Source organism: Melozone crissalis, unplaced genomic scaffold (genome assembly GCF_028551555.1).
Source record: "Melozone crissalis strain CALT ecotype California unplaced genomic scaffold, PUWL_Pcris_2 ptg000032l_1, whole genome shotgun sequence".
Taxonomy (NCBI): Eukaryota; Metazoa; Chordata; class Aves; order Passeriformes; family Passerellidae; genus Melozone; species Melozone crissalis.
This window is the reverse complement of record NW_026535810.1, coordinates 1,833,062-1,854,143: the sequence shown is the minus strand read 5'-3', so window position 1 is coordinate 1,854,143 and position 21,082 is coordinate 1,833,062. Positions and strand designations below refer to the sequence as shown.

General features: G+C 49.2%; 1 protein-coding gene across 1 annotated transcript; it reads left to right on the top strand.

Moving 5' to 3' along the window:
• Positions 1 to 44: 44 nt before the first annotated feature.
• Positions 45 to 19,446, top strand: DNAJC7 (DnaJ heat shock protein family (Hsp40) member C7). The gene is given in 15 exon segments (XM_054281626.1): positions 45 to 139; positions 141 to 269; positions 7,598 to 7,686; positions 7,930 to 8,054; positions 8,141 to 8,254; positions 8,553 to 8,627; positions 10,551 to 10,669; positions 12,257 to 12,410; positions 13,723 to 13,887; positions 14,906 to 14,997; positions 16,458 to 16,531; positions 16,828 to 16,974; positions 17,203 to 17,355; positions 17,804 to 17,866; positions 18,144 to 19,446. Coding segments are annotated over 15 exon segments (1,632 nt in total). The 3' UTR covers positions 18,182 to 19,446.
• The last annotated feature ends 1,636 nt before the right edge of the window (positions 19,447 to 21,082 follow it).

Below are 21,082 nucleotides of genomic sequence, written 5' to 3'. Positions count from 1 at the left end.
CCCCCGGTGGAGTTCCGCCTCCCTCCCGGTACCGGCCCCTCCCGATGCCGCCGCCGCGCTCCTCCGCGGGCGCCCCCTGCCGGTCGGGCCCCGCCCCGCCCTACCGGCGGAGATCCCGCCCGTTCCGGCCCTCGCCCCGCCCCGCCCCGGTCCGGCCCAGCCCCGCGCGGTAAGATGGCGGCGGCGGCGGCGGCTGAGGCCGAGTGCGATGTGGTCATGGCGGCGCCCGACGGGCCCGGCGAGACCGACAGCGACGAGGAGGCGCGCAGGTAGAGCGGCGGCCCGGGCGGGGAAAGGGCGGCCCTTGTCCCTGCCGGTGGGCGGGCCGCGGCCCGGCGGGGCTGCAGTGCCGCAGGGCCCGGCGCCGCGGTGCTCGGCAGGGCCGGGAGCGCGCCCGGGGACTGCGGTCGGTGCCGGGCCGGGCGGACCCCGCGGGCGCAGCCCGGTGTGCAGGGCCGGCCGGCAGCGGCGGCGCTCCGCAGCGGGGCCCGGCGGGCCGTGACAGCCGCGGGCCGCACGCGGCGGGGCCCGGGAGCCGCCGCCGGGTTTGCGGTGCGGTGCCGGTGTGTCCCGGTGAGCTCCCGGGATTAGAGCAGCCACCCGTTACCGGGGTGTGCCGGCAATGCGGTTCACACCCCGTGTCCCGAGGCCACACGCCCGCGCCGGGTCGGGCAGCGCGTCCTCCCACTCGCTGAGCGGGGAAGGATTAAACTCGTGGGAATTGGAGACTTCAAACTCCTGAGCCCTTTGCTGCTCCATCACCGCATTGCCCCGGTTCTGCTCCGTTTGAAATCTGTGGGTTCCACTCCGTCCTGCCTTGCTGCGGATAACGGGAGTGCTCCATCATCCCGGAGCTCCCGGTTTGTCCGTGCCGTGCCCTGGAGAGCTGCCAGTGTCACCTGAGGCAGGGCGAGGTGGGATCCCCACCTTTCCTGCCCATTTTCCTCTCAAGAGTGAGTGAGCTGTGGGAAGATCCCAGTCCTGGAAGCCTCACTGGTTTTCCGTAGTGCCAGGTGCTGGGTTCATCCCCCTGGAAGGAAAGAGCTGTTCCTGGAGGAGCCTGAGGCGTTTGATCTGGAAGATGATTCAGTGGAACGAAGAAGAGGAAACAAAACCAAAAGTGACCTCAGAGGAGTGGTGGTTTCAGGCTCCCATTGATGGCTAGAGGGATTCTGTGGAATTGAGGCCTGAGGAGCCGCTCCCTGGGGAGATCCTGCTGAGCAGGAGAGGAGGAGCTGCTGAGGAGGCACTTGGGGCTGGCAGAGCACGGGCATCGCCCAGCCTGTGGGGCTGGGACACACCTGTGTGGGCACAGCACTCCTGCCCCTGGGCAAGCAAAATGTGCTGTTTGAAATGGTGGAAATTCAGAGGTAAAACCCTGGCTGAAGGCACAGCTGTCTGCAGGTAGTGACCTCCAGCTGCTTTCTCCCTTCCTGCTTTCATTGTGTGCTCTCACAATGTTTCCTTTTCGTATTCTTCTGGGAATGTTTCACCTTTCCCTTGCTGAAATGGATCCATAAGGGCAGGAGCTGATTCCTTGGTGTTGCTCTGGGGGAGCCAGCCCTGCGCACTCTGATTTCTTTTCAGTTCTGTACATTGACCTCTTCCCTACCCCTGCCCTTTGTGTTTCACTGTGGTAGCTCAGTTGCTCTTGTGAAGATCAGAGCAATAACTGTTTGTATTGGGGAGTGGAGTTGCAGCCTCAGGAGGTGTCAGGTGTTTGTGAGACATCCCAGGCCAGGTAAGAGCTGGGTGAGCTCCACATGGGACACACTGATTTGGTGCAGCCTTTGGGGGTGTATTTGTGCTCACTTCCATAAAAATCAGCAAAAATAAAGGAAAACCTTTTCAGAATCCTTATGATAACTCAGCAGTGAGGGTTCCATGTTCTGTTTCCATTTAGGAGTAACAGCACAGCAGAATACGGATACTTTGCTCAAGGACTCACCTTTGTCCAAATGCACAATTCTGTTCCCTGTGGCTTAATAAAACTGGAAAGTTAGAAAACGAGCAAAAGGGGAGATCTGCATTTCAGAATGGCTGTAACTAATGCCCTGAAGCAGCTGCAGACATGCCAGAGGGCTCCCAGGGTGTCCAGGGCACAGGAATGGAGTGTGGTCACAGGATAATTATTGTCTGCTGCTGCCTCATGGATTGTTGGGGTCCTGGCAGAAAGTGTTGATGTAATTGTGTTAATTTTATCCTTTAGTGCACCAGTGCTGAGCAGCTGATGAGCAGGACTGGGCCACCCCTAAAAACTCCCTTGCTTCTTTATTAATTTCAAAGGTTTCTCTCCCATGGGAACAGTTTTTCCCTGCTCCCGGCTGCTTTGTGAGCTTGGGCCCCTGGAGCTTTGCCAAGGAGAATTTCCTTGTCATCTTCCTGGCACCTCTGGGTTCTGGCTCCCGTGCGTGCTCCAGGCTGCATCTTTCTCCTCCTTCTTCAGCACTGGAGCATATGGAAGCTTTGTTTTCTTGAAAAACCTCCAGCTGTCAGGAAAATGCTGTTAGGAAATTGCAGAGCCTCTGGCATGTGTTGGTGCCTCTGTGGGGGCATTGACATTTCCCCCAAATGCAAAGTGATGAGCATGGAGTGACCCACAGAGTCCTGGAGGTTCTGGGCCTGGCCAGGTCTGCAGGTGTTACCTGGAGCTTATCAGGTGTTGGTGAGCACCAGGAGGCTTTTCCAGGTGCATCTCAGTGAGTTTCCTCCAGAATAGATGTAATTTCTGGCCAGTTTTGGGGCAGCACTGACAGGAGGGGATGGATCATCTGAGGGGCACCAGGTCATTCTGGGATAACCTGGAGAAGGCTTTCCTATTCCTGTTCTGCCTGTAAATGGGCACTTGGACTTCCCAGGTGATAAACCAGCCCATTTTATTTATCTGGAATTATTTTATGATCTCCTGATCATACCAGAGGCAGCAGAAGGTACTCTAGTAATTATTTGCTTCCCTGTGCATCTGCAGAGTATTTGAATATCTAACTTAGGCAGTTGATTTATCCATTAGGGAAAGGTGATCCACACCTACAGTTTCACCCTATTTCCTTAACATGAAATGTGCTTTTTTGAGGTGAATAGTAATGTAGATGCAGTTGTTTTCCTATGGAATTCTTAAACTGGTTGGTTTCCTTCATTCCAAAGGAATTGCTTCCTTCAAAAAAAAGCAGTCTCAGGCTGATTCTAGAGCCTTCCATGGATTTTCACAGGAGTTACACTGTGGCCCTGCCAGGCAGGATGGGGCCATTGCTGGGAATTAGGTTAATTCTGAGCTCTGGGAATTACATAACAGCACAATTAAAGCTGGGGCTCGCCTGCTCTTCTCACTCATGGCTGCAGGGAAGGTTCGGGTCAATCCTTGGATTTCTTGGGACGTATTTTCGTTCTTGTGACTCTTTTGGCCTTCTGAGTTTGCCCTCAGATATGGGGAACGTTCTGAGGGTTTGAGCACCTTGAGGGTTCAAGTTCAGCTCTGCTCTTGGGAGGCTCAAGGCAGCCCTTTGTTATATATTGTATATTTCCATGGGTGAGTTCTTGGCCCATCCCTGTAGATATTTGTGTGTCCACACTCAGATTTCCGAGCTGGGGGCTGTGTTGAGTCTCTGCCACGGTGTCTGTGCGTTGGGGGGAGCTGATGTGCCAGGAATCAGCTCTGCTCTGCCCAGCAGGGCTCAGCAGCCTGTCACACACCAGTTCTGTGACCACTGCCCTGTCCCAGTGCCCACACACCCTCTGGGGGAAGCATCTTTTTCCTAAAATCCAACCCAACCCTCCCTCACCCAGCTCCAGCCATTCCCTGGGGTCGCCAGAGAAAAGAGCTCAGTGCTTGCCCCTCATGGGGAAGTTGTAAATATATATTCCTTTATATGTAAATATATATTTCATTATATGTAATATATTCCTGTATCTGTAAATATATATTACTTTATGCCTAAATCCTCACTCAGTGTCAAACCTCACCTGAGAACAGGTCTCTAAAGTGCACCCTGTGTATCTTTCTGGCACAGGGATGTTTTGTTGCTCTTCCAAGTCCTGAAAGAAGGGAGGGGAGGGTATTGTATGTCCAGGGGCAAACATGATGGCTAATTTTAAGCTCTAGATATCTGCCTGCTGTAAACTGAATTGAGATCACCCAACTTATTTTACCCCAGCGGCTGAGTCACATCTGACAGCTGAGAATCTGGGTGGGATTTCAGCCCCAAAAAATGCCTGATAAAGGCACCATATCCTATTGATGGAAAATCCTCTGCAGGAACTGCACAAAATTGCCAGAGCATAACAGGAAAGATTACTTGGTCGGGACAGGATTTTGGAGACTTCCTTAAATGCTGGTTATTTTAGGGTTTTGCACTGTTTCATAATGGAGGCAGGCAGTGAAGTGGGAGTGAGGGTCAGGAGAGCTGGGAGATGGTGACTCTGCCACCTGCCTAGGTGTTGGATTTCTGTCCCTGGTGCTATTGCCTCGGTAGGGATGTGCCAGCACACCTGGATCAAGATCTGCTGGCTTACAGATCCCTGAAGGTTCCCGTGGCAGAAAATCAGGTGTCTGCAGGAGTCTCATGGGGAGCTGGAGTGGGAGGTGGAAGCCACGATCGGCACTCGAGCGGGGGCAGCGTGTGGAAGCTCTGAGGAGGAGGCAGGAGTTGTTAGGCAAGCGTGGGATTGTGTCACTGTGTGCAGCATGGCTTCTCCAAGAGCTGCCGTGCTGGGAACGAGCAGGGGCTGAGCTTGCACAGGGCACAGGGAGGAGAAGGAGCCTTGTGCTGGTTCCTCTCTCCATCCTCACAGCTCGGGTGTGCGCGGGAGCGGCAGCGCACGCAGCTGCCGCTCCAATTCCTCGGTCTCCAGCTGTGCCAGGAGAGGTTCAGCTTGGACATCAGGTGGAGTTTCTTCTCAGAAAGGGCTGTCAGACATTGCCCAGGGAGCAGTTGGAGTCTCCATGTTCAAGGAATGGCGGGACATGACACTCAGTGCTCTCTGGTCTGGTTGACAAGGTGTTGATCGGTGTCTAAGATCTCACAGGTTTTCTCCAACACAAATGATTCCATGGTGGCAGGTTCTCTGGAGTGACTGGGACCAAAGTACTTCAAGCATTAGAGATGCTGAGAAATACCATAAAAGAGAAAAAAATCATTGCCTTGCTCGCAAGAAGAGTCACTCCCACCAGCCCCTCCTGTGCCTGTGGGTGATGAAAGACAAGCTTCTTACCCAGCTCCTTGGTGCAGCTCCTCTGTGTTTCTGTGTCCAGCGTGGAGCAGCCCAGTGAAGACACCAGCCCCGTCACAAAGACACCCATTCAGCTGGGGGTGTGTTTCAGCAAAGCACGATTCTTCTTCAGTGTCAAAAGTAGCAAGTGGGGAGTGCAGGCCCCAGCAGCGCAGGAGGCAGAATGAGCTCATTCAGACCACAGCATCTGTTGGGCTGAAACAATCCCCAGTGAGATCAGGGGCTGCAGTTCTCCTTGTTGGAGCCAGAGCCATGGTAAACAAGGGCTGTGTGCTCTGGATGTCATCGGGGCACAGCAGGGCAGAGCTGCTCCTGTCCTGGTGCTGGAGCTCCAGCCCAGCCTGACTGCTCCAGCAGGTCCTTTGCCTTCATGCTGTAGAGGGAATTTGCTTTCCCAGTCATCATTTGAGGTGATTTGCTTTCAAAATCTTCACTGGAGGTGATTTGCTTTCACCATCCTCATGGTTAAGCCTTAGGCCATGTGAGCAGCAGAAATACCTGTGCTCTCCTTTCTGCCACTGTCACCCCAGGCACTGTGACTTATTGATACATTGATCTGTATTAAAATGCTCAAAAGGAAAACAGACCAATAAAAAAGAGTAGAAAACAGTAGTCTCTGTGTGGGAGTGTTTCTCTGGCGTCTCAAAGTGCCGGTGCTGTCTGAGAATTGGGAGAAAGAAAACATAACCCTGGCAAAACCAATTTTCCCAGCAGTTTGTGGCAGATGGGATGCTCTGGCAGCCAGCCTTTATCTGTGTGTATTTGATGGTAATTCCTCATGACAGGACAGGTAAAATGGGTAAAAGAACTTGTGATTGAGCCTACTGTGCTGGACAGGTTGTGGTGGTGACTCAGGTGAGTTCTGCCATTAAGATTGTTCACCCATTTCTGTAGACTGTACAACACAGACCTGAGGGAAGGAGCTTTTCAGAGGATCTGTGATTTTCTCTTCTATTTGTGATTGCAGAAACAAGAGAACAGTGAAACTTTACTGCCCAGGTTCCAAAAGTGCACAAGTGCTGAGTGGTTTTTCCACTGCGTTCAGATATTTGATCTGTAATATTCAAAACAGGTGGTTGTGTTTGGAAACATTTTAATCATGCAGAGTTTGCATCCTGGTGCTTGTGATATGGATCCATCCCACAGGCACATCAGTGTGGCTGGGAGAGTGCAGAGCTCTGGGGCTCTGCTGGGTGCTGGCTCCTGAGGAAAAGCCAGGCTGCAGCCCCTGCCTCAGGCGTGATGCTGGGAGGGCTGGGGCAGAGCAGGGATGGCAGTTTCCCATCTCTTCATCATTTTCTGGAGCAGGAATGGGAGGAGCTGACCCAGGAGCCAGGACAAGGCCCTTGGGGGGCAGTGGGTGTGTGCTACCCCTTGCTCTGCCCCAGTTCTTACCCAGCTCATCCCCTCCCAGGGTTTAACTCCCACAGGGCTGTGGCTGGACTCGGCTGGGGTGTAGCACACAGCAAAACTTAAAACTGAAAGTGAAGAGCACATTTCCCAGCTCCCAGTGTCCATTGTTCTGCCAGCTGGGAAATGTGTGATGGCTCAGTGAAAACAAGCCCTGCATGAGGTGGTTGTGTGGGAATGGCCAATGGCAGCCTGAGCAAGGCTGAAAACATGGGAACTTGTTCCAACACAATTGCCTTTGTTCTCTCCCAGGTCAGCCTGCTGAGCACTGCTCACATTTGCTGTTCCATCACTGTGGTGTGCTCTCCCTCTTGCCCTGTGCAGGTGAAAGGCTGAAGGGACATGAGGGAAGGGAAGGGCATTGCTTTCCCTCCGGGGAAGCTTTGCTTTCGAGAGTTTAAGGGAAGCTGCTTCAAACCATATGTTGTGTGTTTTTAAATGTCCCAAACTGTCTCTGCAAATGCTTGCTCTTGAGTGTGAGGACTATTTCTAGACCTGTTGCCAAGGCAGTGCCAGGCTTCTGTTGCAGGCTTGTACCCATATTTCTCTGATTTAGCTGTCTTTTGAATGTGGAAATTGTTCTTGGCTCTGGTTTATAAGTATGTGGGACTCCTGAAAGAGGCAGCACTGTCTCTTTTGTTCTGAGGTGCAGCCCCTTGCAGGAGGGGGCTATTGGATTAACTCCATATCGTGGAGTTCTGCTGGACTCTGAGAGGACTCAAAGGTAGCTTTGGGCTTCTCTGGCATCCCTGTAAAATTTGGCCAGGAAATATCCCTGAGTATCCCAGGTGGAGTAGCTGGGAGCCAGCAGGAAATGGGATGTGCTGAGGAGATCTCAGGAGAACCAGCTTAAATTTGGAGCATTAAACAGTTATATTGCTTGGTGGTCAAATGTTTCTCATGGTCACAATCTGTGTGGTGCTCAGTTCTTCTGAAAATGTGGTGTTTTGCTTCCTTTCAGAGAAGCAGAAGCATTCAAGGAGCAGGGAAATGCATACTATGCCAAGAAAGATTACAACGAAGCGTTCAACTACTACACAAAAGCCATAGGTGAGGACAGCTGATAATATCAATCTTTACTGAACACCATGTCTAAAACTGGAGCTGGTTGCTGATTTCAAACACACCAGTGGGGTTTCTGACAGCACATGCTGAAGGAAAACCTCTTGCCTGCTTTAATTACCTTGGGAAATGTCACCGGATCGATAATGGCAGTCAGGGCCAATGTTCTTAAGTGCCACAAATTGTGCAGCTGCTGCATTACACTGCTAATGAGTCTTGCATTTTCTCCAGATACATGTCCCAATAATGCCAGTTATTATGGGAACAGAGCTGCCACGCTCATGATGCTGGGGAGGTTCCGAGAAGCGCTGGAGGATGCTCAGCAGTCAGTCAGGTTGGACGACAGCTTTGTACGGGTACGTGGAGAGCTTCAGGCACCTCTTTCAGCCCCTTCTCTGCACCTGTCACAGCTCTTGCAGATCCCTTTTCCCTATGTTCCCAGGGCCACCTCCGGGAAGGGAAGTGCCACCTTTCCCTAGGGAATGCCATGGCTGCCAGCCGCTGCTTTCAACGAGTTCTAGAACTGGATCATAAAAATACCCAGGCACAGCAGGAGGTAAGGGGATCTCCAGATTGAATTGTCCCCAGGAGCTGGCCAAAGGGGAAGTGGAGAGTGGTGGAAGGCAGCTGGCCTTGTGCCTCTTCCACAGGGTACATTTTCCTGGACTCTCAGTTCAGGCACTTTATTTCAAACTGATTTTAATGCTGGCAAAAGCATTCATGTCATCTGCAGTATTGGTCCATGGTCTGCAGTAGTTTTGGCTCTGACATTCAGGGATTGGCTTTTCAAATGCTGCTTGGTGGCATTTCAGAGCAGACACTGTCCTGCAGCACTGGTGTGTTCTGTCTTTCAGCTGAAGAATGCCACGACTGTGCTTGAGTATGAAAAAATAGCTGAAGTGGATTTTGAGAAACGGGATTTCAGGAAGGTGAGATTAACTTGTTTGCTGTGATCTTGTATAAAAATCAGTGTGTTTGACATGGCCCAGGCAGGTGTGTGGCTGTTTCCTGGCTGGGTGTTTGGGAGGTGCTGTGCCACATCTGTTGGAGCAGGGCTGGCTGGTGAATTGTGTCACCTCTGGAAGTGGCAGAGCTTGTGCTCCCTGAGCAATGACAAATGAGGAGGTGATGGCTCAGGCCAGCCCTCTGTCACTGTTTGCTTTGCAGGGTGAGTGGAGTCATGATTGAGCTGTTTGAGACAGATTTTGTCTGATCACACTTTGATCACACTTTGCTCCTGAAATGCATATCCAGAATTCTTTCTCAACTCTTTGAAAGAAAAGAAAAAAATTTAAAAAAAGACATGCTGTGTGCCAGTGAGGGTCATACAAGGAGGAATGCAGATCTGCATGGGCCATTCTCCTTACAGCTTCCAAATCTTTCTTCCCAAGGATTGTAACAGGATGCAGCTGGTACTGAGCTGATAGAACAAGAAATGACAGCATGAAATCTGAAAGGCACCAAGCACTTCTCATGCAACTGTTTCTGTGCAGTGGATGCATGTAAGGCTCAGATTTATCCCAGAAAAGAGATTGTCCAGTACATTGAGCTCATTGTTCAGGTCACTCTTAGCCTAAGCTCAAGATTTTGGAAGGGTAAATCCCAGCTATGTATCACCTGTTTCTGAGGAGCAAATGGGATTTGTGATCAATCTGAATTTCCTGTGTAGGAATTGCCCTGCCTGGGCATCTGCATCTGTCCCTCACTTCCCCAGTCCCACTTCACTGACATGAAACTTGATCTTTGTTTCTGGAGGGCTGCTCCTGCCTCACCCAGGAGCCCTTGGCTCTGGAGCACAGTGCTTCCCACAGCAGGGCCGTGATGTCACGGGCTGAGGAGCAGATGAACCTTGGGGAACAATGCCCTGTTCTTGCACAGATGTCCCCACCAGAGTGCAGGCATGGAAAAGACCCATTAGCTCACCCTGCCCATGGCTGGCAGGCCAGTGGAAGATCAGTCCTTGCACTGTACTTTTTTTGTGTTTTGTCCAGTCCAAACTGTCTCAGTCTATTGAATTTCTGTCCCTCCCCATGGCTTTATACTGCAGGAGACAGGGGCAGGATTGTCCTTCTTGGCCCTTTCTTTGGGGCTTGCAGTTTAGGAGGGTTAAAGGGACGAACTTCCTACAGGTGTTTCTTGAGTCTTGTGCAGTGCTCTGTCACAGTAACACAGCAGGTGCCTCAGAGCTTGGCACGCCAAGAACAACCTTTGAAAAAGGTATGTACTTTGAAAAACATATCAGGAAAATAGCACAACCTCTGAAAAAGGTATGCACTTCAAAAAGCATAACAGGAAAATAGCAAAACCTTTGGAAAAGGTATGCACTTTGAAAAGCATAACAGGAAAATAGCACAACCTCTGAAAAAGGTATGCACTTTGAAAAACATATCAGGAAAATAGTAAAACCTTTGGAAAATGTATGCACTTCAAAAAGCATAACAGGAAAATAGCAAAACCTTTGGAAAAGGTATGCACTTTGAAAAGCATAACAGGAAAATAGCAAAACCTCTGAAAAAGGTATGCACTTTGAAAAACATATCAGGAAAATTTTCCAATGCAATGTGTCTCCAGCATTGGAAATTGGAAAAACAATCCTAGATGGAGACACAGAAAAAACAGTGAGGTTTTCCCAGACTCTTCACACCTGAAGTCATGGTGCAGAATTTGTTCTCTGTGTGGGGTTCACTCTCTTGTGTCTGATGTTGTAGCTTACGAAACTTGAAGAAGCAAACTTGAGATGGGTGTCTGCACTCACCTTCCTGATCAAACACAAACCTCAAGCATGGGCCAGCAGTTCGGAGCAGGCCCTTGGCACTGTGCTGTGCTCACGGCTGTGGTTTCTCCCACCCCAGGTTGTGTTTTGCATGGATCGTGCTCTGGAGTTCGCTCCCGCCTGTCACCGCTTCAAAATCCTCAAGGCCGAGTGTTTGGCACTGCTGGGCCGGTACCCCGAGGCACAGTCTGTGGCCAGGTGAGTGTCTGAGGGCTGGGCATGAGGGGCACCTGCTGGGCAACCCTGGCTCCATGCCTGCAATAAGTGAGGGAATAGAAAATACAAATACTCCTTAGTGTGTGGTGGAGTTCGCAGGGGTCACGGGATGAGGGAAGAGATGAGAATCTTGACTCCATGTTTCAGAAGGCTGATTTATTATGATACCTATTATATTAAAATATAATTATTTATGAAAACTGTACTAAAAGAATAGAAGAAAAGGATTTCATCAGAAGGCTAGAAAGGAAAGGAATGGAGTGATAATAAAATCTTGTGACTGACCAGAGTCTGAGACAGCTGGACTGGGATTGGCCATTAATTAAAAACAACCACATGAGCCAAATCAAAGATGCACCTGTTGCATTCCAGAGCAGCAGATAATTACTGTTTTTCTTTTTCTCTGAGGCTTCTCAGCAGAAAAGATCCTAGCAAAAGGATTTTTGATAAAATATGTCTGTGACACTTAGTGCACGTTATGGGAAATGGATTTCTAGAGAGTTTTTAGGGCTTGACAGGAGTTGCCATCCACATGGAAACTTTGAGACAAGAGATGCTGAGAAACTGTAAAAACTTTGAGACAGATACTGGTGAGAGAGAAATGGAGCTAGAAAAAAGTTTCAAAAGGTGGCCTTGCAAATAAGACTGGATACTTTGGAGAAATGGAGCTATGAAAGATTCATTGTAGTAGGAGCCATGAGTAATTTTAGATGACTGGCTTTAAGGCATTTACAGCATGGTGTGGCAAAAGCTGATAGGCCAAGAAACACTTATAGTGTATTCTAATTAGTAAATATTGGCTTCTGATTGTGATGGTGTGAATTATAACAGCTGTGTTGTCTCACCCTTCACATGCGACTGAAAATAAAATATAAAATAAAAGTTTTTAAATGCCTCTCAGTTGCCCCATTTCTGAGTCAGGGAAAGGGTATTGTCCAACAAATGTTGTGATGAGAAGGGAATGTGTGAATTTATCCCCATAAATCTTCCTAGGAAGCTGCATCCAGACCCCATTCACAACCAGCCATCCTGCTTGAGGAAGCTTCTTTACCTTACTTTTACCACAAACTTGTTAAAGTAACTGGGCACTGTCACTGTCATATTTTCTGAAAAAGCCTTTTTGCCCAGGATTCTTCTCCTGGGAAGCTGAGAAGCCTCAGAGAAAAAGGAAACCAATATTATCTCATTTGCTTCTCCTGTGTTTTGCTGCTTTGGAATGTGGTTGGAGATTTTTTTATCCAACATGTGAATTGTTTTGACTTTGAACTTAATGACCAGTCAGGGCTCTGGAGAGAGTCATGGGTTTTTCAGTAGCATCTTGTTAAGCCTTCTGTCTGTATCCTTTCTCTATTCTTTAGTATAGTTTTAGTATAGCATTCTTTAATATGATATAATAACATAAAATAATAAATTAGCCTTCTGAGAACACGGAGTCACATTCCTTCATTCCTCCTCCAACGGGGTGCCCAGAAAACACCACAGGGAGGTATTTTCTCAGTAGAGGGAGGTTCTTGTGGATGTCAGGAGGCAGCAGGAGCAGGGAGGATGGCCTTTATTTCTGTGTTTCAGTGACATCCTGAGGATGGACTCCACCAACGCCGACGCGCTGTACGTGCGCGGGCTGTGCCTGTACTACGAGGACTGCATCGAGAAGGCCGTGCAGTTCTTTGTGCAGGCCCTCAGGATGGCCCCTGACCATGAGAAGGCCTGTCTTGCCTGCAGGGTAAGTGGTGAAAATGGGGCTGTAAAATCACCAGGATTTGGGTTTTTTAAACCCAACGTGTAGCGTGGTTCTGCTGGATCAATCCCTTCTCCCTCCCTCATCGTTTCCTTTCTGCTGGATCAATCCCTTCTCTCTCCATCATCCATGAGAAACCCAGCAGGCAAGACAGGCTGAGTGGTGAAAATGGGGCTGTAAAATCACCAGGATCTGGGTTTTTTTAAACCAAACACATAGTTTGGTTCTGCTGGATCAATCCCTTCTCCCTCCCTCATCATTGGCTGTCACTGTCATATTTTCTGGAAAAATCCCTTTGCCATGACTTTGCTCCTGGGAAGCTGAGAAGCCTCAGAGAAATATGAAAACAATAATTATCTCATTTGCTTCTCCTGTGTTTTGCTGCTTTGGAATGTGGTTGGAGATTGTTTATCCAACAGGTGGTTGTTTGATTGGTTTCATGTGAATTGTTTTAACTTAATGACCAATCACAGCTCAGCTTTGTCAGGGCTCTGGAAGCAATCACAAGTGTTTTATTATATCTTGTTAAGCCTTCTGTCTGTATCCTTTCTTTATTCTTTAGTATAGGTTTAGTATAGCATTCTATAATATGATATGATATGATAATAAATTAGGCTTCTAACAACATGGAGTCAGATTCTCAATTCCTCCTTTGTCCTGGAGACCCAGCAAATACCACAATTGGCTTTCCCAGATCTCCAAGAGCAGGCTATGTGTCCAACCCTTCCCAAAGACAACCAGCTGCTGCCTCAGATAAAGCCAAGCTCCTAGAAACTCTTTCTCAGCAGATTGGGATATTTTGAAGCAGCCTCCCCTTCACTCTTTGTTCCCTGGTCATACAGAGGAGCAATAAAACCAAATAAATTGGTTTTAGAGGAACTCCTGACTTTCAGGTCCAGTATCCAGGCCAATACCCTGACTTTGATTTAACACTGTTGCTCTGTGTTGCTCCTTCAACTGACTTTAAATCTGTTCATATGCTCTCAAAAAGTGAACTCCTGGTCCTTTTATTTTAATCCATAAATTTACTGCACTGTCATGTTCTCTCCTTAAAAATCAGGCAGCCTTTTTCCTATGGAGGATGCCTGGAGCTGGCACTGGCTGTTCCTTAGTGCTTCTCTTGGGGGAAAGGCAAAGTGAGATCATTTCAGCTGCAAGGCTGTGATTTGTATCCTGCAGCAGTGTGTGAAACCAGAGTAGAAAAGCAGTGAAATCAGTGTCTGAGGACCCTTGTCTGGCAGAACAAGGTGCTTGGCCCCCTGACCTCGTGTCCTTACCCAGGTGTGTTTCCTTTCAGAATGCCAAAGCACTTAAAGCGAAGAAGGAAGATGGGAATAAAGCATTCAAGAAAGGCAACTACAAACTAGCATATGAACTGTACACAGAGGCACTAGGAATAGACCCAAATAATATCAAAACAAATGCCAAACTCTACTGCAACAGGGGGACGGTTAATTCAAAGGTAAGGGGTGTTCTGTGGCAGGTTCTGGTTCCAAATCCCTCAGCATGGCAGTGATAAACCACAGATGAGTTATTCTGGAGAGCACAGGCTCCCCTGGCTGCTGGGCAGCTGCATCTCTGAGGCCATGGGCAGTGTTTCAGGGCTTTGTGCTTGCACAACACTTGGAGCAGTTCCCAACAGGCAGCAGAAACAACTCCTGCAGAAACAAAACTCAAATACTTGGGCTGCATGGAGTGGGAGGGAGAGGAGGGACGTGCTTCAGCCTTATCTTAGTCAGCAAAAAGCAGCCCTGCCTCTGTTTGTTTCCTTCCCAGGAATGAACAGATTTATTTTCCCTATTCTTTTTGTAAATCATGTCTTGCTTTGTGTTTTTATATTTAAAAAAAAAGAAAAAAATACCTAATTTAAATCCCCATGACACTTTGCTGTTGAATTTTAGTCCTGCACTGTCCAGAGAAACAGCCAGTGATGTGACAGTGCTCCCAGTTCCCACCTTGTGTCCTCTGGGCATTTTTCTTCCTCAGCTGCCCCAATGTTGATAGTGCTTCCCCAGACACCCCCACTTGGTCAAGAGACTGTTCCCAAAACCTGGGAAGTGGGATGAGCTGGAGGCCACAGAATGCATGGCTTACATGTTTGTGTCTGAAAACAAACAACACTTTTTCTAAAAGGCTTCTTTTAAATATTTCTAAATTTTAAATATTTTTAAGTTTATCTTCCTGCCCAGGAATTAGTTTGGAGACAGAATTGGGGTTGTTATCAGGCAGCCCTTGGTTTTGAGTGCATTTCTTACACAGAAACACCACACAGCTCTGCCATGTCACTGGCCAAGCCTTGATGGTTTTTTTTCCCCAGTGAACAAAAGCTCTGTGTTTGTGAGAAATTAGAAAAAAAAACCTTGGATAGACACACAGAAAACAGTGAGATTTTCCCAGATTCTTCACACTTTCCTTAGCCTGGGGTCATGGTGCAGAGTTTATTCTCTGTGTGGGATTCACTCTTGTGTGTGATGTTGCAGCTTAGGAAACTCGAGGAAGCGATCGACGACTGCACGAACGCGGTGAAGCTGGATGACACCTATGTCAAAGCCTACCTGAGGAGGGCACAGTGGTGAGTGCACCTTGGCCCTGGGCACCTGTGGGGGCAGCTCTGAGGGACAGGATCACAAATCTGGAGCTTGGCTGAATAGCAGGGCCTCACCCCCGAATTTATTCCTCTTCCTCCTTATGGTGTTGAGGAGATGGGGATGGCTCTCTGTGGCCTCTCCTGCCTGCCTGCATCTGGCACTGCCTCTTGATGGTGTATTTATAGCATCATTTAGATTGGAAAAGACCTCCAAAATCATTGTCTTGCCTGCAGGCTAGGTGGTGGAGATGGGGCTGTAAAATTACCAAGATTTGGGGTTTTTTAAACTCAATATGTAGTTTGGTTCTGCTGGATCAATCCCTTCTCCCTCCCTCATCATTGCCTTTCTGCTGGATCAGTCTCTTCTCCCTCCATCATCCACAAGAAGTCCTGTCTTGCTTGCAGGGTAAGTGGTGGAGATGGGGCTGTAAAATCACCAGGATTTGGGTTTTTAAACCCAACACATGGTTTGGTTCTGCTGGATCAATCCCTTATCCCTCCATCATCCATGAGAAACCCAGCAGGCAAGACAGGCTGAGTGGTGAAAATGGGGCTGTAAAATCACCAGGATCTGGGTTTTTTTAAACTCAGTACATGGTTTAGTTCTTCTGGATCAGTCCCTTCTCCCTCCCTCATCACTGCCTGGTGCAAAGGCACCAACCTTTCACCAGTTTCCATCTTGCCAGGTAGACCAGAGCACTGAGTACCACATCCAGTTGTTCCATGAACACCTCCTGGAATGGGTGATGTTCCCATGGTGGCTCCACCACCCCCCTGGGCAACCAGTTTCAATCCTGACCACCCTTTCAGTGAAGAAATTCTTCCTCGTGTCTGATCTGAACAGGATTTTGGGAGGATTTATTCTAAGATTTGACTCAACTTACTGTGTTTATAGACACTGACTGTGCATAGGTGTTCTGTGCCATGGAGCCCCTCTCTCTCCATGTCTGCAAATTTACAGTGGTTGGAAAAGAGATTGAAAAAGACCTCCAGGATCAATCTTTTCCAGCCTCCCATCTCTGTAATTGCTGAGTTGGTAACGTGTGGGTAAGGCTGAGGGGTGACACACAGACTTGTGTCCCTCAGAGGTGCCAGGATTGTCACTTCTGACCAGCACTGCCAGTGTGCAGCTCTGTGCCAGCCCTGACCCTGCACCAGCTTCCTGTTCCTCAGGCTGGCTGGGATCAGCTCCTGCAGCTGGATGTTGGAGTTATCAGGCTGTTAAAGCACAACTTTTGCTGCCAGAGAAGTTTTCAGTGTCCCCTTGGAGCCCAGAGTGCAGGTTCCTGTGATAGAGTTCCCCACAAGTGTCAGGGCTCCCCTGAGGTCTGACCTGCTGCAGTCCAGAGCATTTCTCTTAACCCACATCCACCCACACAGCCTTTACTGAACCCCTCTGATGTTCCTGTGAGGGACACCTTGGCCACCTGTGTTTCTTTCCACAGTTACATGGACACAGAGCAATATGAAGATGCTGTAAGAGACTATGAGAAGGTTTATCAGACAGAGAAAACAAAAGGTGAGCGCAAAAGCACTCTTTGTGTGTGTGCACAGATTTCCCTGAATTGGCAATTTTTTTGTTGTCCCCAGCAGGACAATTTGGAAAAGCCCTCAGAATCACTGGAAATCCCTGTCTGTGGTCTGGTTTTTCTCCCAGCTCTGAATGAGATAATTCAGAAGTGATAATTCATCTTGTGTCTGGGTTCAGAATGTCTGGTTTTGCTTCTTGTCTTGACTGTCCCCTTGCATTTTGAGTGTCCTGAAGTGCAAGGGATGGAGTAACTCCTCCCCTCTGGTGTTGTGCTCCTTTTCCAGAACACAAGCAGCTCCTAAAGAATGCACAGGTGGAACTGAAAAAGAGCAAAAGGAAAGACTACTACAAAATCCTGGGGGTGAACAAAAATGCCTCAGAAGATGAGATCAAGAAAGCTTACAGGAAAAGAGCACTAATGCACCATCCAGGTACCCCCTGCAGTCCCTGTGTGCCCTGTGCAGCCAGCACTGAGGCAGAAATGGGTGTGGAAGAGGGAATTCCTGGGAATTAGCAGCTCTGAGCCCACAGATCTGGAGCAGGAGCTCGGGAGTGTTGAACATTATCCATTTGCACTGAAAATGAAACATTAACATTGGGAGTGTTTAATATTATCCATTTGCATTGAAAGTTTTTCCTGCTTGTTTGTGCATCCCCAGACAGACACAGTGGAGCAAGTGCAGAGGTACAGAAGGAAGAAGAGAAGAAATTTAAGGAGGTTGGTGAAGCCTTCACCATCCTGTCAGATCCCAAGAAGAAGGCTCGCTATGACAGCGGGCAGGACTTGGAGGAGGATGGATTAAACATGGGAGGTCAGTGCTCTTTACAACCCTCTGCCATGGCAGCCTTGAACCCTTTAGAGTCTGCCTTACCCCTAGAGCAAGCCTGTTGCTGGGAATGGTTCCATGAATTGATTTGGTTTAGTCCCTGGCAAAAAGTTGGGATGAGCTGAGTGGTTCTAGCTGGGAGCAGCCTGGAGCACTCTGGTGGGTGTTGGCTCGGCTGGTGGGCAGAAATCTGTCACAGAATATGGGAAATAGTGTCATTGTGAGTCCCTGAATGCTGCTTCTCCAGATCCTTGGGCTGTCCCATGGCAGGTTCTCTCTGCTTTACCTGTTTGTGGTCACTGCATGGCCCTGGAGCCAGCCCGGAGTCCCTTCTGAGACACTCTGGAGCCTCAGTGAGCTGACAGCTCCTGAACTGAGGGAATGTGATGGTTGCTTATCTGTGCAACTCATGAATTCCTTCTCTTCCCTGTAGAATTTGATCCAAACAACATCTTCAAGGCCTTCTTCAGTGGGCCAGGGGGCTTCAGCTTTGAAGGTAGGTGAGATGTTCTCCTCCCAGCCTGGAATTGTGAGTACACAGATCCTGGGGCTCTCAGTGGATGTGCTGCTTGAGGAGAGCATTTGGCTGTTGCACAAATCTCTTTCCAAGTCCTGCCTGCTGTCTCAGCTGATTCTTCTGGGTTCCAAAGCCCCAAACTTGGGGGCTCCTCATCCTGGAACCCTGTGTGGCCTTGGCCATCCACATGCTGCTGCTTAGATTTGCACCTATTGGGATTTGAAAAGTCCTGATTATTTTCCATTTTCTTTTTCAGCTTCTGGGCCTGGTAATTTCTTTTTCCAGTTTGGCTAAGAAGCAAACAAACACAAATCAAACCACACATACCTGATCTGCTTCTTTTAACCTCGAGTATGGACAGCCCCAGACTCCTCCTCCATCGCGTCTCGTTGTCCTTTAGAGCAGTTTCATTTCTGGGTTGGAGCCTCTGTGTGTGTTGTGTGTGTGAAGAGGAAACCAGCTCGGGAGGGGAAGGCTTGTGAATTTTGTTTTACTGTTTAACTTTATTAAAAAAGAAAAATTGAAAAAAAATAAAAGCTTTGAATCTTTTGGTCCCTCCATGCTGGCCCGTGCTTTCAGCTGCTTCTGCCCCTCAACACAGAGGATTTCCTGGAATCTTCCCAGAATCTCCACATGTGTGAGGGAGAAAGAATTCCTGGTTTGTTTCTGGTTGCTTCCAAAGCAGAATGTCCAAGGTTTGGAGTAACTTGTAAGTTATCTTAATCTTTTGGAAATACTGCCAAGGCTCAATCCAGTTTTGTACAATCCCATTTCACCTGCAAGCCTGGCTTCTTGGCTCTTTTTATTTCTGTTTTTTTTTTTTTTTCCATGGTTCTCCCAGCAAGGCCCAATTGGGCATCAAACTTCTGTGATAACATGTGAGCTTACAATTCTGTATCAGAGAAATGCTGCTTGGAGTTCCAAGAGCAGCTTATGTGAGAATTCCCTGTGATGCAGCTGGAATTAAGGGCTTTGTGTTCCCAAGATTGTCCTGTTTAAGGGAATATTGAATTTGCTCTGGGCTGAATTCCTTCACTGTACTTTTTTTAAATTAATCCACTTGAATATTTTATATTTGTGCTGAACTTGATTTTTGTTGAGCTTGATGTGTGATTTCCTGTCACTGATCCATGCCATGGGTGAGTCTTTCAATGCCAGGTGGATTCCAGGCAGGGATGGTGGGTGGTGTGGGATGTGCAGTGTTTAGTTATCCTGGCTGTGTGGTTTTCCTCTGGCAGTGATTTACTCCTCCAAAGCAGCAAGAAAATGCAAAGCCCAGCTCTGAGCTGGCAGTCTGTGCTTTCCTCTTGTGCAGTGTCAGGGCAGGAGCTGGAGGGATGGATGAGCTGTGTCCTGCTGGCTTTGGTGTGGGGCACTGCCTGGTAGCAGTTTGATTTTCACCTAAAAGGTGATTTTACAGCAAAGCCTCAGCTGGGAGAGAACTCTGCTCCTGGAATTGCCCCTTTTCTGCACAGCATGGTCCTGTGTGAGCTCCTGTCTGGTGGGCTCTGGAGCTTGGTGCTGTCAGTCCCAGGGGGTTGTGCTCAGTTTGGGGTGTTGGGGAGCAGAGGGGCTGTGCTTGGGGGGCACAGGGGCTGTGCCTGGGGGTCCTGGGGGGCACAGGGGCTGTGCCTGGGGGTCCTGGGGGGCACAGGAGCTGTGCTTGGGGGTCCTGGGCTCAGCCTGCCAGTGTGGGGCTGTTGGAGGCTGCAGTTTGCTCAGAGGATGGGTGTTTGTGCACGCAGGGCTGTGCTGAGAGAAGCTCCCAGTGACTCTTTGCCTCCCCACAGCAGAACAAACCCTGCAGGGAGCTCGTTGCACCAGGTGGTCACCAGGAATGGCACCTCTTTGTCTTCCTCCCTCCCTGCAGCAGGACAGGGGCTGTGAGTTCCGTGGTGTCGTGGTCCTGCTGTGGTGTTTGGTCAGGATTCTTGACAATCTGCTTCAACAGAGGGAAAATTTAAGGGCTTAAACTTAGAATATTTTACAAATCGTTTGAAGCTCAGCTTTCTAAGTGAACCAGTGCTGAGTAATGCTTTCAAAACCTGGCTCTCCCACGTTTGTTCAAGTCCTTCACACCCGTGTGAGGGATGGACCCAAGAGCAGCTGGGTCCTGGCACTTTCCAGGCTCTGAAATGGTGAAAACGTGGGGAACTGAGATACTGGTCTATGCACACTGATGCTTCCTTCCCCAGCTTTCCTGGCACTGTAATCTGAGTTTACAAGAGTTTAGTGGCATTTTGGTTCCATGACATCTGGTCCTGTGTGTGTGTGTGTGTGTGTGTGTGTGTTGATGTCACTGTACAGTTTGGGCTGTTCTCAGTCTCCCATTGCTGAGCAGAGCCATGTTCTGTGTCTGTCAGTGAGTTTATTCTCATTTTCCCCTGCCCCAGGGAAGTGTGAGCAGCTCCCTTCCTTCTCTCCAAGCTGCCTGAGCCCATTCCTTGGAGCACAGGAGTGGAATGGCTCTGCTTCTGGGAGAGGAAATGTATACAGCAGCTATTTATAACCTGTACATGAATGCATGATTTAATGTAGTTCAATATTCATATGGTGAGTGCCAAGACTTTCTGCAGCACGTTGCTACGTGAATCAAGGTGAAGGCAAATGCACAGAACCATGGAATGGGTTGGGCTCGAAGGCTTTTAAAAGCTGCCAAGTCCAACCCCTGCCATGGGCAGGGACACCTTCCACTAGCCCAGAGTGCCCCATGCCCTGTGCAGTGCCTGTCCCCTGGCACAGAGCAGGGCTTGGTGGCACCTGGCACCTCAGGGCAGCAGCAGTGTCCAGTGGCACTGTGACCCCACCGTGTCCCAGCACGGCTTGGGGAGACAAAAATCTGCATTTTCCAAAAAATGGGCTCAGCTGTGCTTTGCTGGGAGTGTTGCCTCCACACGTGGTGGTTCCAGGATGTTGTCCATTGGGTGTAACTGCAGGGAAGCCGAGTGCCAGGGCTCCAGCTGCCCACACGTCCTGGTGCCACCAGCCCCAGGGATTTGCCACAATGAGCATCTTCAGGTGATGCTGTCCCAGAAGGACAGAGAGCACACAGAGGTGCAGGAGGTGGTGCTGTGGTGGCATGGACACTCCTTGGTGTGACTCTCAGCCTGGCACCTCCTGCCAGGGCTCTCCAAGGGGGGATGGCTGGTGCTGTGGGAGCTGCTGCTCTCAAGAAAGGCCTGGAAAGAGCAGAGC